The following is an 18,119-nucleotide window of genomic DNA, read 5'->3' on the forward strand; positions in this document are numbered from 1 at the left end:
AGTACAGCACAGTACAATACAGTACAGTACAGTAAAGCACAGTACAGTGCAGTACAATTCAGTACATCACAGTACAGTACAGCACTGTACAGTACAGCACAGTACAGCACAGTGCAGCACAGTAAAGTACAGTACAGCACAGTACATCAAAGTACAGTACAGCACAGTATAGTACATCACTGTACAGTAGAGTACAGCACAGTACATCACAGTACAGCACAGTACATTACATCACAGCACATCACAGTACAGCAGAGCACAGTACATCACAGTACAGCACAGTATAGTACATCACAGTACAGTACAGTACAGTACAGTACATCACAGTACAGCACAGTACATTACATCACAGCACATCACAGTACAGCAGAGCACAGTACATCACAGCACAGCACAGTACAGCACAGTACATCACAGTACAGCACAGTACAGTACATCACAGCACAGCACAGTACAGCACAGTATAGTACATCACAGTACAGTACAGTACAGTACATCACAGTACAGTACAGCACAGCACAGTATAGTACATCACTGTACAGTACAGTACAGCACAGTACATCACAGTACAGCACAGTACATTACATCACAGCACATCACAGTACAGCAGAGCACAGTACATCACAGTACAGCACAGTATAGTACATCACAGTACAGTACAGCACATCACAGTACAGTACATCACAGCACAGCATAGCACAGTACAGTACAGTACAGCACAGTGCTGTTTAATACAGCTCGTTGATCTTTAACCTCTTGAATCAAAATGTGAAACCTGATCCGGCAACTGTCTGTCAACCAGGGAATCTTCGACCCAAGTCACCTTACACTAGAAAATCTACCAATAAGTCACATTAAAGTAAAATATGAGGCCATGAACAAGGCCACGAACAAGAATGAGGCCATGAACGAGGCCACGAACAAGAATGAGGCCATGACCATGAATGAGGCCATGAACATGACCATGAATGAGGCCATGAACGAGGCCTTGAACAAGACCATGAATGAGGCCATGAACGAGGCCTTGAACAAGACCATGAATGAGGCCTTGAACAAGACCATGAACGAGGCCATGAATGAGGCCTTGAATAAGACCATGAACGAGGCCTTGAATAAGACCATGAACGAGGCCTTGAACAAGACCATGAACGAGGCCTTGAACAAGACCATGAACGAGGTCTTGAACAAGATGACGAATGAGGTCTTGAATAAGACCATGAACGAGGCCTTGAACAAGACCATGAACAGGGCCTTGAACAAGACCATGAACAGGTCTTGGAACAAGATATGGTGGTGTAGACAGACCGCAGAACGGGTCTTAGACAGATGACGAATGAGGTCTTGAATAAGACCATAGACGAAGACGCCCAGAACAAGACCATGAACAAGGCCTTGAAGACAAGACCATGAACGGAGTCTTGAACAAGACCATGAACGAGGCCTTCAACAAGACCATGAATGAAGCCATGAACAAGACCATGAACGAGGTCTTGAACAAGACCATGAACGAGGTCTTGAACAAGACCATGAATGAGGCCTTGAACAAGACCATGAACGAGGTCTTCAACAAGACCATGAACGAGGCCTTGAACAAGACCATGAACGAGGCCTTCAACAAGACCATGAACGAGGTCTTGAACAAGACCATGAACGAGGCCTTGAACAAGACCATGAACGAGGTCTTGAACAAGACCATGAACGAGGCCTTCAACAAGACCATGAACGAAGCCATGAACAAGACCATGAACGAGGTCTTGAACAAGACCATGAACGAGGCCTTCAACAGATATATGAACGAGGGTCTTGGAACAAGACCATGAACGGGCCTTGAACAAGACCATGAACAGGGCCTTGAACAAGACACTTGAACAGGGCCGCTTACAGACAAGGCTGGCAAGAACAAGACCATAAAAGGAGTCTTGAACGCGATACATAAACGAGGCCTTCAACAAGACCATGAGCGAGGGCCTTCAACAAGACCAAGAGCAGGGCCTTGAACAAGACCATGAGTGAGGGCCTTGAACAAGACCATGAACGAGGTCTTGAACAAGACCATGAACGAGGCCTTCAACAAGACCATGAACGAGGCCATGAACAAGACCATGAACGAGGTCTTGAACAAGACCATGAACGAGGCCTTCAACAAGACCATGAACGAGGTCTTGAACAAGACCATGAACGAGGTCTTGAACAAGACCATGAACGAGGCCTTCAACAAGACCATGAATGAAGCCATGAACAAGACCATGAACGAGGTCTTGAACAAGACCATGAACGAGGTCTTGAACAAGACCATGAATGAGGCCAGCAGAACAGACCATGAACAGTGCTGAACAAGACCATGAACAAGGGCCTTGAACAAGACCATAGAACGGGCCTTGAACAAGACCATGAACAAGGGCCTTGAACAAGACCATGAACGAGGCCTTGAACAGACCATGAACGAGGGTCTTGAACAAGACCATAGACAGACTGAACAGGACCATGAACAGGGCCAGCCAGACAAGACTATGAACGAAGATAACGAACATGACCACGAATGAGGCCATGACCATGAACGAGGCCTTGAACAAGACCATGAACGAGGCCTTGAACAAGACCATGAACGAGGTCTTGAACATGACAATGAACGAGGTCTAGAACAAGACCATGAATGAGGCCATTACCATGAACAAGACCATAAATGAGGCCATGACCATGAACGAGGTCTAGAACAAGACAATGAACGAGGTCTAGAACAAGACCATGAACGAGGCCTTGAACATGACCACGAATGAGGCCATGACCATGGAACATGACCATGAATGAGGCCATGACCATGAGACCATAAAGAGGCCATGACCATGATAATACTTCAGGGGTGTGATACTTCAGACGAACAATTCAGGGGTGCTTCATGTCAAACTTCAGGGGGTGATGATACTTCAGTGCATTCAGGGGTGTGATACTTCAGGGTGGATACTTCAGGTGTAATAGGTGTGATACTTCAGGGGTGTAATACAGGGTGTGATACTTCAGGGTGTGATACTTAGGTGGATAAATACTTAAGGGGTGTGATACTTCAGGGTGTGATACTTCAGGGTGTGATATCAGGGTGTGATACTTCAGAGTGTAATACTTCAGGGGTGTGATACTTCAGGGGTGTAATACTTCAGGGGTGATACTTCAGTGTGATACTTCAGGGTGTGTACTTAGGGTGTGATACTTCAGGGGGTGTGTGATACTTCAGGGTGTGATACTTCAGGGGTGATACTAGGGTGATACTTAGGGTGTGATACTTCAGAGGGTGAATACTTCATGTAATTCAGGGGTGATACTTCTGATACCAGGGTGTGATACTTCAGGGTGTGATACTTCAGGGGTGATACTTCAGGTGTGATACTTCAGAGGGTGATATCACTTCAGATACTTCAGGGTGTGATACTCAGGGTACTTCAGGGTGATACTTGTGTGTGATACTTCACTTCAGGGGTGATAGGTGATACTTCAGGGGTGTGATACTTCAGGGTGTGCTTCAGGGGTGATACTTCAGGGGTGTGATAACTTCAGGGTGTATACTTCAGTGTGATACTTCAGGGTGTGGAGGGTGTGATACTTAGGGTGTGATACTTCAGTGTGTAATACTTCAGGGGTGTGATACTTTAGGTGTGATTCAGGGTGTGATACTTGGTTGGCTTTAGGGTGTGATTGATACTTCGGGTGTGGTAACAGGGTGTGATACTTCTTGGTGGGTGTGATACTGGGGTGTGATGCTTCAGGTGTGGGTGTGATTGTGATACTTCGGGGGTGATACTTCAGGGGTGTGATACTTCAGGGTGTGATACTTCAGAGTGTGATACTTCAGGGGTGTGATACTTCAGGGTGATACTTCAGGGTGTGTGTGACACTTTAGGGTGTGGCTTCAGGGTGTGATACTTCAGGGTGTGTGATACTTCAGGGATTGATACTTCAGGTGTGATACTTCAGGGGTGTGATACTTCGATGGGTGTGATACCTAGGGGGTGTGATAAGTTGTGAGGGGGTGATACTTCAGGGGTGTGATACTTCAATTGTGATACAGGGGTGTGATACTGGTGTGATTCAAATTGTGTGTGATTCGTGGGTGTGATACTTCAGGGTGTGATACTTCAGGAGTGTGATAGGTGTTTAGGGTGTGATACTTCAGGGTGTGATACTTCAGGTGTATGATATACTCAGGGTGTGATACTGATACTTCAGGGGTGATACTTCAGGTGTGATACTTCAGGGTGTGATACTTCAGGTGTGATACTTCAGGGTGTGATACTTCAGGGTGACACTTCAGGGTGTGATACTTCTTCAGGGGTGATACTTCAGGGTGATACCAGGGTGTGATACTTCAGGGGTGATACTGTGATACTTCAGGGTGTGATACTTCTTCAGGTGTGATGCTTCAGAGGGTGTGATACTTGTGATTGTGATACTTCAGGTGTGATATCAGGGTGTGCTACTTCAGGGTGTGATAACTTCAGGGTGTGAGGTGATACTTCAGGGTGTGTGATACTTCAGGTGTGATATTTCAGGGTGATACTTCAGTGGATACTTTAAGGTTTGATACTTCAGGGTGTGATACTTCAGGGTGTGATACTTGATAGGGTGTGATACTTATGATACTTCGGTGTGATACTTCAGACTTCACTTCAGGGTGTGATACTAGGGTGATACTAGAGGTGTGATACTTCAGGGTGTGATGCTTCAGAGTGTGATACTTCAGGGTGAGACACTTCAGGGTGTGACTGATATTTAGGGTGATACTTCAGGTGTGATACTTCAGGGGTGATACTTCAGGGAGTGATACTGCAAAATGTGATACTTCTGCAAGGTCAAGTGTGATACTTCAGGGTGTGATACTTCAGGGGTGATACTTCAGGGGTGTGTGATACTTCAGGGGTGATACTTCAGGTGTGATGTTGAATTCAGGGTGAGACACTTCAGGGTGTGATACTTCAGGGGTGATGCTTAGGTGATACTTCAGGGTGTGATACTTCAGGGGTGATACAGTGTGGGTGACACTTTAGGTTTGATACAGGGTGATACTTTAGACTTTGAGTGATACTGATACAGGTGTGATGCTTCAGGTGTGATACTTCAGGGTGTGATACTTCAGGTGTGATACTGGGGTGATACCAGGGTGTGATACTTTCAGGTTGATAAGATACTGTGATACTTCAGGTGTGGGTGATACTTTGTGATACTTCAGGGGTGATACTTCAGGGGTGATACTTCAGGGGTGATACGATGATACTTCAGGGTGTGTAGGGGTGATACTTCAGTGATACTCTGTGATACTTAGGGTGATACTTCAGGTGTGATACTTCAGGGTGTGTGTGATACAGGGTTTGATACTTCAGGGTGTGATCACTTCAGGGTGTGATACTTCAGGGAGTGATTCACACTTCAGGGGTGAGTACTTTCAGGGTGTGATACTTCAGGGTGTGATACTCAGGGTGTGATTCAGGGTGATATACTGTGATACAGGGTGTGATACTCAGGGGTGATACTGATAGGGGTGTGATACTTCAGGGTGTGATACTTGGGGTGTGATACTTCAGGGTGTGATACTTCAGGTGTGATACTCAGGTGTGATATCAGGGGTGATACTTTCAGGGGTGATACTAGGGTGTGATAATTCAGGGTGTGATACTAGGTGTGATACTAGGGTGTGATACTTCACGGTGATACTAGGTGATACTTCAGGAGGTGATACTAGGGGGTATAATTAGGGTATGTTACCACGGTGATATCAGGGGTGATACTTTAGGTTTGATACTAGGGTGATACTATGGTGATAATTTAGGGTGATACTAGGGCGTGATGCTTCAGGTGATACTCAGGGTGAGACACTTCAGGTGTGATACTAGGGGTGAGGGGGTCATTCTTTATGGGGTGATACTTCAGGGTGTGATACTTATGGGGGGGTGATACTTATGGGGGGTGATACTTCAGGGTGTGATACTTATGGGGGGTGATACTTGAGGGGGTGATACTTCAGGTGGTGATACTTCATGATGTGATACTTCAGGGGTGTGATACTTATGGGGGGTGATACTTTAGGGTGTGATACTTTAGGGTGTGATACTTTATGATGTGATACTTCAAGGGGGCATAAAGGGTAAATTAGTTAATGGTGTCTTCACAGGAATATGTTAAGGCTGATACACAGGCCAGGGTAGAGGGCTGGATGTATAATGCTCCAAGTGACAGCCTGACACTACTGTGCTGCCTGGTGGAGGGAGTATGCCACACACTTTGGAGCTGTCAACAGAGCCAGTCTGATCACAGTGGCATGGGTGGAGGTGTAGCAGAGTGCTTGAAACACTGCTTACATTTACTAGGGCTGGGTGAGGCAGCGATTGGTGATGTTAGAGAACATAATGATCTCTCTGTGTTGAATGGTAATATCTATATTCATCGCAAACCTCCTTCTCTTAGAATAAGTTTATGTTGTAATCAAGGTGCTGGTAGACGGTGTGAATACAGGATGGTTAATCTAATAGAAAACCAAACACAACACAGAGTTATTCTCACAAAACACAGCATTGAGGTTAACTAAAACCACACACAACACAGAGTTATTCTCACAAAACACAGCACTTGAGGGGGTGATACTTCAGGTGGTGATACTTCATGATGTGATACTTCAGGGGTGTGATACTTATGGGGGGTGATACTTTAGGGTGTGATACTTTAGGGTGTGATACTTTATGATGTGATACTTCAAGGGGGCATAAAGGGTAAATTAGTTAATGGTGTCTTCACAGGAATATGTTAAGGCTGATACACAGGCCAGGGTAGAGGGCTGGATGTATAATGCTCCAAGTGACAGCCTGACACTACTGTGCTGCCTGGTGGAGGGAGTATGCCACACACTTTGGAGCTGTCAACAGAGCCAGTCTGATCACAGTGGCATGGGTGGAGGTGTAGCAGAGTGCTTGAAACACTGCTTACATTTACTAGGGCTGGGTGAGGCAGCGATTGGTGATGTTAGAGAACATAATGATCTCTCTGTGTTGAATGGTAATATCTATATTCATCGCAAACCTCCTTCTCTTAGAATAAGTTTATGTTGTAATCAAGGTGCTGGTAGACGGTGTGAATACAGGATGGTTAATCTAATAGAAAACCAAACACAACACAGAGTTATTCTCACAAAACACAGCATTGAGGTTAACTAAAACCACACACAACACAGAGTTATTCTCACAAAACACAGCATTGAGGTGAACTAACACCACACACAACACAGAGTTATTCTCACAAAACACAGCATTGAGGTGAACTAACACCACACACAACACAGAGTTATTCTCACAAAACACAGCATTGAGTTGAACTAACACCACACACAACACAGAGTTATTCTCACAAAACACAGCATTGAGTTGAACTAACACCACACACAACACAGAGTTATTCTCACAAAACACAGCATTGAGGTGAACTAACACCACACACAACACAGAGTTATTCTCACAAAACACAGCATTGAGGTGAACTAACACCACACACAACACAGAGTTATTCTCACAAAACACAGCATTGAGGTGAACTAAAACAAAATGAGTGACAATATTGAGACTGAACATATCATCACTTGTATTGTAAACCTTCCTGTACAGTAAGTGATTGTGAGGTTGTTACTCTGATAAGGGGAGACAAACTGACTTTATTACTCATAGTCATTACTAACCTTTACCATCCTCTTCATCTGAGTCTGGTTCAGAGTCTGGGGGAGCAAGTTTATGAAGCTTAAGTCCAGTCAGCTGGGAGACTACTAAGAAGACAGCTTCTGACCTCAAGAAATTTAGGCAGCTATTGATTATATCTGGTACCTTATCAAGTTTCAGTACCTGTAAAAAGAATATAATATTTAACAGTTCTGAAATACACTGTACAGGCAGTAATAAATACATGAAAATGCTGTAGTAAATACAATACTGTACAGTAGAATCCCAGTTATCTGACACCCATGAGCATTGAGAGGGGCCACATAAACAGTTTTATGGTTAGTTGAACATCACTCTTAGGATCCCCCAATAAATCCTACAATCCTACAGGCTGCCCTCACAAATTCATCTCAGAAAAATGGACTTTTAAGAAACTTATTCCGCACTATATAAACGATGTGTTTTAGAAATAAAGCAAATATAATATAAAATTATAAAATAAGAAAATGAAGATCATGGATGTGTATGTGTGTGGAGGTGCTGGGCTATAACTGTATAGCCAATTCACCAGCCCAGCTGCCTCGTATACAGAGTTGTAAAAAGTACCAGACTTTGTTACTGAAGTAAAACATGCCTTGGTTCAGTCCATCCCGAAGAAGGGTGACCATTCTAATCCCTCTAACTATCGCCCCATTGCCCTAATTTCATCCCTCTCTAAGATTTTCGAAACTATCCTGAACTCCCATTTTCTCCGTCACCTTGAACGCCTTTCTCTTTTGTTAGATCACCAGTATGGCTTTCGCCAGGCGAGATCTACTGGCGATCTGCTCTCCTATTGCACCCATCTTTGGTCATCCTCTTTTAGGGATTATGGGGAAACTTTCGTCGTGACCCTCGACATTTCCAAAGCATTTGACAGGGTATGGCACAAGTCTTTGCTTTCTAAACTTCCCTCTTTTGGTTTCTCTCCCCCACTTTGTTTTCTAATCTCTAGCTTCCTTGAGAACCGATCCATGGCAGTTGTTGTCGAGGGATCGATCTCTCGCTCTTTCTCTACCAGTAGTGGTGTCCCACAGGGTTCTGTTCTTATCGCTTGGCAACACTGGTGCATGTTACCACTCCTTTCCACTCCATCTCTTTAATCACCCACACCTTTCTGCTTTCTCACTCCATATTTTAAAATGTTGTGTAATGTGATGTTGAAGAGATACAACTTTGCTCATTTATACTTATACTTACCACAATCTCTCTAAAAATACTTTAGCTTTTGTGTTCATTCAAGACATCTTCATGTCATGAGACACACTAATCCCCCACCCAAGAAAGGGTGACCTGACATTCCATCAGGAGGTCAGTAATATGAGACCACTAATCTCCTACCCTACCTCCACCTGACACTGAGTCAGGTCAGCCCCCCGTCCCCCCCAAAAATACTTTAACTTTCATCTTTATTCAAGACATTTTCAGAAAATTCTCTAAATTTTCAACCTCGGAAAAATGGTTCCTAAAGCCAGAAATCTTTGGAAAATTCCAGGTATTGGAATGGTTTTCCGGGCAAATTTCAATTCCGGCTATCTGAGATTTCCGGGTTTGAGGGATTCTGGTTAATTGAGATATTACTGTATATGGGGGGTTGGAGATAACACTGCTTACCTGAACTGTTTAAAGACATCAGTTGTTGTTATGTTATTACTGTACTTCAACAACTAAGGTCTTTAAGTGTATAACAAGATTATTAAAAGAATATTACATCAACAATAAAAATAATATGAAACAGAACTCTCTGGGTTGAAAATCAGACATGTAAGTTTGATTGTCACCGAGATGATTGTTATTTACTGTAAAGTGTTATATGTAAGTAACCACAGAATTTGTCTAATGAATAAAGATAAAAATAAGAACAAATAAGTGTAGGAGCATATTGTATGTTTACTGGGAGGAGAGAGGGTAGCATGGGTGGGTGGCTCCCTCCCCCTCTCTCCCACAAGATTCCTTTAACACTTCTTTAAGTAATTTCACCACAATTCTCATATAATTTAGGATCATTTGGTGCCAGGCTGATATAATATTATACTAAAAGAATCAACTTTCCTGAAAAAAAGAATCCCACACTGAACACCATGAGTCATTTGTTTACAAAGAGCAAACAGCTGATTGGCTTACCATAATGTCTGTCTTCAACACTTAGTAAATTATGTTATGCCATCTCTTAATTTACTTTAATATCCAGGTTCTAGGCGTAACCAAACAAAAAAAAGTTAAGTAAATTAAAAGGGAATAAAAATAAATAAAGTAAACCTTTCAGAATTTAAGTAAATTAAATATTAACACAATAAAGAGCCTCGTAGGCTGTCACAACAAATTGATTCACTAACGAAACCTTTAAGACACAAATGATACTAAACATCAAAACACCAAAAGAATAAAAATAAAGCATTGGATTACGTTAACACTGCATAAACATATAAAATAACTAACACTGAAATTAACTAACGTGAAACAACACTAAATTACTTAAATGTAACTAAGCAAATACTGATGGACATAAATAGAGACATAAATAGGTACTCACATAGATATACCACATTGGTGGCGACAGGAACAACACAGAAATAAAATGAAGTATAAGTAACAGGTGACAAGTGTTACTCAAAAGAATGTGAACTGAATGACAAGAAGGACTGGACTGAACTCTGTCTGCTGGTGGAGTACTATATATAGGGTTGTTTCCTGCCAATGCGACCAGCCGGTGAAACATGGGTCGTTTAACGATGCAGATGGTCGTTAGAGAAACAAAGAATGCTTGTTACAATACTAAATGAAGAAATAAGATGGGCTTGAACAAATAATAACAGTTAAAACCTTAACAGCACAGGGTAAGGTGACTAGATTATATAATAGTAAATATAACACATCATTACAGGAATAATATGGAACAACATGGAAGCATGTTATATATAAAAAAATAGAAAAATACGACATGGTCGTAACAATTAGTACAGTACAATTGTGTATTTATCATCACTTAATAAATACAGCAAGATCTTGTATTTCGCGAGTAATATAGACTGGAGAATTTGTGTCAAATTCAAATTTGCCAAATGCAAATACATAAACTAATGGGAAAAATAACAATATAGACTGGCCACTCTACACCAACCCCTGATTTTCCCATTTATAAACACCAAATGATACAAATTCTGCCTTTATTGACCTCATTGTGCTTTCCGGAAGCTAATTTTTAGGCCTTCCTCGAGTAATTTAATCACACACTGCTTATCCTGCATTGAGTACTTGGCAAACTTAACTCCCTTATGATAGTCCCGCTTCTCCTTTTCCTTATTTGGCCTCTTAGGTGGGTCTGTCCCACCCCGACCAGCACCAGTAGGACCCCCAGTAGAGGTAGAGGCCACTATCTTGACTCAACAGGTGGCAGCACCACCCAAAAAAACACACAATAGCAGCCCGGAAAAAACTCCCCCATCCCCGGAATTTTCCAGATTCCTAGGAAATTTTCTCAGAAATTTCCCGGAAAATGTGCCCCTCGGAAAATCATTCCAAAGCTGAAATTTTATGTAAAATTCCGGCTTTGGGAACGATTTTCCAAGAAAATTTCAATTCCGGCTATCGGAGAGTTCCAGGTTTGAGGGATTCCAGCTAACGGAGACATTACTGTATATGTCATAGACAGGTACTGTACAGTACAACACTGTACCTAAGTGAACCTGCTCTAACTCCTGTCTGAACTGCTTTGAGGAGCCACCACAACACCTCCCCTGCACAAGAGGGACATTTTAGAGTGGAAGACTTCGAGAGGTAAATGAAATGAGCAGAAATATGTTGGGGTTTACACAAAAGAAAAAACATGTGTAAAGAAATTAACTTTTTTATAACAAGAAAAGAGTCCAAGAGAGAGGGTCAACTCTCTGGTACTCCTGGCCACGGTCAGTAATCTCACCCCTTCGCAGTCTTTAGGTGCGGGTTGTGGCGGTACAGAAACGGTTTTTCCATTTAATAAACCTTGGGTATAGCGATCCAGAACCAAATTGCACCCTTAGAGATGCATCAGCCATCCCACAAGGCCAGTGGGAAGAGCTTAGGTGGTTGACAAGGCCGGTCCACGGTTCCAGCGTTTTGTTTACGGGAGAGGTGCTCTCAGTGAGATACGCTGAGGAGGGGTCGCCCCAACACAAGAGTGTTTAATGATGCAATTTGCACCTAAAGACCACAAGAGAAAACCAAACATGGACAACAAGTAATAATCTTGGATGTTAAATTTCTACATGTGTTGCATCAATGAGGTGTTGGTGACAAACTGATCTACACAGGACTGTCAACATCATCAGTAAAAAATAAATCAACTACAACAAAGTGTAAATAAGGCAGTTGGGGAGGGGGGGGGGTTTAATGATAACCCCCAGAGTGGTCTTGGAGCAGCCACAGTGATACTATACAGGGTGAAATACATGACATAGAAGCCACACACACACTCACACACTGCTGCTTATGGTAGTCCATAGTGTCTGATGATGACTTCCTCTTCTGGTTTAGTGGCAAGTTCTACGAGGGCTGTAGAGTCCAATAATTGACGCACACTGCTTATTACAAACAGGGCGTGCATAGTCTAGGTTTGGGGGTGGAGATACAGCCTCACACGCATACCTCCTCTGACATTGTTCACAAAGAAGACGTGTTCTTGAGTTTTCAACGTGCTGTAGTCCTTCAAGACAGCGCCTCCTCCAGCAATAAAATCTCTCTCTCCTTTCACTCTCTCACACCCACACAACAGCCACAAATACTATATACACACACACACTACTACTACTACTACTACTTTGCTGTCACTCGGTATCGAGTATAATGGTCATCCAAGTATGATACAATGATATGAGTTATTAAGGATGTCACCTAGGTTGGTGAGTTTTGCGGTGACTAAAGAGGCCGATATGGGACCAGCAGGGTCATCCACAGATGTTGCACATGTGGGGGATTACATTTTGTGTGGGAGGGGCGGCGGCAGTGTCTTTTAGGTTCTGGCGCTTATCTGCCTCGTTATGCAGTCAGGCTAATTCAAAAGTATTGACACCTTCTCATGTGATGCTCCTCCAAGCGTTACGGTGTGAAGTGATCGTCTACCAGGTGAGGGGGTCGATTTGGCACTTTTTCAGGATTGTCTTAAGACTATCCTTATATCTTTTCAGTTGCCCACCAGCGTTACAATTAATATTCATTAGGTGACCATAAAGTAGCAGCTTTAGCAGTCTACTGTCGTCCATGCGGGTAACATGGCCAGTCTAGCGTAGTTGTTCATGGATAATGGTAGCCTCGATGCTCCTACAGTTGGTGTCGATGAGAATACTGGCATTTGTTCTCTTGTCTTCCCAGAGAACTCGGAAGATAGAACGTAGACTACGTTGGTGAAAGTTTTCAAGTGCCTTGAGATGCCTCCTGTATGTGATCCATGTCTCACTGCCAAATAGCAGGGTGGGGAGAATCACTGCTCGATATAAATGCAACTTTGTAAATAATTTCAGCTCCCAATAGTTGAAGACACAGGTAGTGAGTCTGCCAAAGGCTTGAGATGCACATCTGATCCGATGTTGAATCTCTTTATCAATGTCCGCGGTGGTGGACAGGTGGGAGCCGAGATACCAAAAGTGGGTAACATTAGAGAGGGTAATACCATTAAGCTGGATGGATGGTGGAGGTGTGGCTGAACCAGGGGCTGGCTGAAAGAGAATCTGAGTCTTACATACATTCACCTCAAGGCCGAAGTGTGCATAAACATCCGTGTAGGTGTTCAGGATCTCCTGTAGGTTGCATTCAGTGTGAGCAACAAGGGTGAGGTCGTCTGCATACTGAAGTTCAGTCATGGAAGCTGCTGACACCTTTGTTCCTGCCTGGAGTCGTCTATGTTGAAAAGATCCTTCATCCAGTGCTGGATGTTGACCCAGCTGGCAAAACTAGTAAGGAAGGCAGCCAAGAAAATGGAAAGGAGAGTTGGTGCCAGCACACATCCTTGTTTAACCCCCGTTTGGATGGGGAAGAACTCAGACTGGGTGCCGTTGTGCAAGACACTGCCGTTTATGCCATCATCGAAGTACTGTACCTCACAACGGCAATGAATTTTGGTGGGCAGCCAATACGAGAGTCTGCAAGAGGGCTTCCCAGTTGAACAAGTTGAAGGCCTTGGTTAGGTCAATGAAAGCAATGTACAGGTCACGGAGCTGTTCTCTGCACTTTTCCTGTACCTGGCAGGCAGCATAGGTCATATCAGTGGTGCCACGTGATGGTCTAAAGCCATATTGAGATTCTGGGAGGAAGTTTTCTGCCTCAGGAAGAAGTTTGTTTAGGAGGACTAGGGCGATAATCTTGCCAGCTACAGAGAGCAGCGAGATCCCACGGTAGTTGCCACAGTCTGACCGGTCTCCCTTGTTCTTATAAATATTGACGATGGAAGCGTCTTTAAGTGCTTGGGGCATTTCCTCAATTTCCCATATATTCTCCAGGAGAGAGTGGAAACGGCTGGTAAGCAGAGGTCCTTCTGCTTTATACACCTTGACTGGGATTCCATCAGGCCCTGAGGCTTTGTTATTTTTCCTCTGCCAGTCAGTGAGTGCAGCGCGTTTACTATTGACGAGTACTTCGATTTCCAGGTCGTTTTCATCAAACCAATCCTGGTGTTTTTGTTTTGTTTTTTATCTGGCCGAGGGTCTCGTTGCCGGTTTTTATGATGACAGCGTCGAGGATAACCCATTCAGCATTCGGATTTAGTTTGTTTATTGTTGTGTTGTTTATGAGCCCATCGTCGAGCTGCTCACTAAAAGCATGTTTTGCTACTTGATCCTCCAGTCACTTGGTGTTAAAACTTCTTCTGGAGGCTTGTTGCCTTAGGATGGATTGGCGAAGCCACCTCCATAAATGCGGTTTCTCTCCGCAGCAGGCATACCCTTCCAGAAGAAGGTTTAGCCAGACCCCCGTTCTGTGAGTTGGCCCTCATCTGGGAGCTGGGACTCACTAATGGCTGCTATGATGATGTTATACCTTGCCAGCTCTTTTGCCACAAGGGCAGTTCTTCTTTCAGGACGCTCATTTATGCCAGTATTCAGAAGGGTTCTGACATTCCATGCAGCGACCATAAGAGGTTGTACAATTTGTTTTTGTTTTGATCTGTGATTTTGATTGTTTTCGACCGCATTAGGTTGACCTACCTTGGTGTGGTTGCCCAGTCAGGCTGGTTCTTTAGGCAGTCTATGTTAAGGACACCTTTTCTAGCCCCCTCCCCATGTGGGGTGAGCGGAATGGTTGCTGGAGAAGGCTGCTCAGTCGCACAGACAAGACCGGATTGCAATGTTGCCTAGATCCCACTGCATAAACGACCATCTTATCTGTGCCGCCCATGTGCAGAGTTGTGACTAGATACTCCCAGCAGCCATCTCTGCCTGTCGCCACTCGTCCGTCGCCAAAGGACTTATGGGGGTATAGGGGTTTTGATGATGATGAGAGGTATGATGAGCTGGATGATGACTGCACGTGAGTTGATTTATGTGGTGAGGCAGGAGTGCAGGCTGCAACCACACATCTTGGCTCTCCTTTTACCCGATCCAGTGGTGCAAGTGTTGCAACAACTGGGGAGAGGGAGAGTTGCAATGGACTGCCGATAGCCCAGTTTGTTGGGTTTCACTGTAGTAGCATGTCCATCAGGCATCGCCTTCATCCGCCAGTGTTTTCGTTGGGTTCCCATGGTGGTCACCTCATCCGCTTATTTTGCTGTTGGGGTCTTGTTGGAGCTCTGTAGACGTGTCTGCCTGGTGCGAGGCTTAACCGCAGATTTTTTGTTTTGGGTTTACTCCCATAGCCTTATACCTACCAAGGTTAATCCACAGGGCAGCGGGGCGGTGGTTGGTAGGGTCCAGAACGTGTCCACATGCCTGTGGGCCTATGCACCATCCCTCTGGTGCCCACTGCTACTCCGAGATTCCCTACTGGTTCTCTCCTGAGGCCGTGAGGCACCCAGTTACCGTGTGTTGCCACGAGGAGGCACAGCAGGAGTCTTGATGGTGAGGAGGCTGTGTACTGGCAGGGGAAGACTTACGCAAGTTGCTTGCACCTTAACACTTGCACCCTAACACTAACATAATGCTGCCACACTAGACGTAATACACCACCCTGTGTACACACACACACCGAATACAAACACCTTGAGAGAATAAGGTTGGACTGCTTAGAGAGAAGGAAATGGTGACTTACTGATAAATAAACTTGGTAAAACAATTTTTCCAACTTATTAAAAAAATAAATAAATAAAAAATATAACATACAATACAAAAATAAATTCCAGATGTTTTTCTCAATAACAAATGTCTTAAGAGACAGTACAGTACAGTACCTCAAAGTTCTGCTTGTTGGCAGGACCAGTACACTGCCATATTAAATCACTACTTTTGAGTGCCTCTGCCAGTTCTTGGTATTTATTTTCAGCGAGGAACGACTCAAGTTCAACCTCCGAGTCTGTACGAAACTTGTGGCGTATTTCTCTCTGGACGTCCATATCCAGGTAGGTGGGGTTGATCCATGAGTACAGTTCATCCTCCTGTAAGATAACATTACAGTCAGTTATGTAATCTACACCATCAACCACACCTGAAGATTAGCCCCCTCAACCACACCTAAAGATTAGCCCCCTCAACCACACCTGAAGATTAGCCCCCTTAACCACCCCTGAAGATTAGCCCCCTCAACCACAATTGAAGATTAGCCCCCTCAACCACACCTGAAGATTAGCCCCCTTAACCACCCCTGAAGATTAGCCCCCATCAACCACACCTGAAGATTAGCCCCTCAACCACACCTGAAATTAGCCCTCAACAACACCTGAAACCACACCTGAAGATTAGCCCCTCAACCCACACCTGAAGATTAGTCCTCAAACCACACCTGAAGATTAGCCCCCATCAACCACACCTGAAGATTAGCCCCCCTCAACAGCAACACCTGAAGATTAGCCCCTCAACCACACCTGAAAGATTAGCCCCCTCAACCACAATTGAAGATTAGTCCCACAACCACACCTGAAGATTAGCCCCTCAACCACACCTGAAGATTAGCCCCCCTCAGCCACACACCTGAAGATTAGCCCCCTCAACCACACCTGAAGATTAGCCCCCTAACCACACCTGAAGATTAGCCCCCAACCACAATTGAAGATTAGCCCCCACAACCACACCTGAAGATTAGCCCCTCAACCACACCTGAAGATTAGCCCCTCATCCCACAACCACACCTGAAGATTAGCCCCTCAACCACACCTGAAGATTAGCCCCCCTCAACCACACCTGAAGATTAGGCCCCTCAACCACACCTGAAGATTAGGCCCCTCAACCACACCTGAAGATTAGGCCCCTCAGACCACTCAGGGTAGGCTGGGGCTCCTTGGTGTACAATAATGTTTACAAGTGTCTGCTACAATATGTTAACTTAAGCTCACTGAGGAGGAACACAGAGAAGTATGGTTCTGGAAATTTCATGTTTTATTTGTTTTCCCAAAATAATTTCTTACCAAAATATCAACATAATTAAACTGCAAACAATCTATAACACATATACAGGTTGAGAATCCTCTATCTCATTTACTAAAAACCGAAAACATAGGAAATCCATACTTTTTTTTTGGAGCACCTGCAGTGAAAAATTAAAATAATTCCACAGGGCTTTTTTAAAGTTCCCGTGCGATGAGTGGGTCCTGACACGCCGCAGAGACTTACAAGCATGACCTAATCTACCCTAATTGGATCAGGGTGGTGGCTGTTGGCGCCAGTTGTTGTTCTGCACTTATCACAGTCAGATGTCCATGCATTACTCAGTGATTTTTGTGATTTTTCAGTGGTTTGTTGCATGAATATACAATTGAAAATGTTGAAAAGACCTGTAGGAACCACTATGGGTAACAGTGAAAAGAAAAAATGAAGCATTTATGCTTAGCCATAGCACAAAAAGTTGAGTTTTTGGAAAAACTTGACCATGGTGTAAGTGTGAGGCGACTCACGGAGGAGTTTGGAGTCAGAACGACCACCATTTATGACCTGAGGAAATAAAAAGACAAGTTGTTAAAGTTCTTAGCTGAAAGTGATGATCAAAAGCTTATGAAAAATAGAAAAACATTGCACAAGGCAAAAAATAAAGATCTTGATCGGTTTGAAAGAGTGGATTCATCAGCGTCTGAGTGAGCTTTTGCCGCTTAACGTTATGTTGGTCATGAAACAAGCTAAGATTTATCATGACGAACTTAAAATTGATGGTAACTGAGAATATTCAGCAGGCTGGTTGCAGAAATTTAAGAAGAGGCATGGCATTAATTATTTAAAGATTTGTGGTGATAAAGCTTCTGCTGATCATTAGGCAGCAGAGAACCACATCAACGAGTTTGCCAAGTTC

At 43.9% G+C, this 18,119-nt stretch overlaps 1 protein-coding gene across 1 annotated transcript in view; it reads right to left on the minus strand.

Annotated features, from left to right (window-relative positions):
• Positions 1–18,119, minus strand: part of LOC121860894 (prolyl 3-hydroxylase OGFOD1-like) — a 47,662-nt gene that overhangs the window by 18,231 nt on the left and 11,312 nt on the right. Inside the window, exons 2-3 of the mRNA XM_042358256.1 lie at positions 16,075–16,278; positions 7,709–7,868 (exon numbers count right to left, since the gene is read on the minus strand). Of these exons, the coding sequence (XP_042214190.1) occupies positions 7,709–7,868; positions 16,075–16,236 (322 nt within the window). The 5' untranslated portion in view covers positions 16,237–16,278. The remainder of the gene's footprint in view (positions 1–7,708; positions 7,869–16,074; positions 16,279–18,119) is intronic.

This window comes from Homarus americanus, unplaced genomic scaffold (genome assembly GCF_018991925.1).
Source record: "Homarus americanus isolate GMGI-L3 unplaced genomic scaffold, GMGI_Hamer_2.0 scaffold52806, whole genome shotgun sequence".
NCBI lineage: Eukaryota > Metazoa > Arthropoda > Malacostraca > Decapoda > Nephropidae > Homarus > Homarus americanus.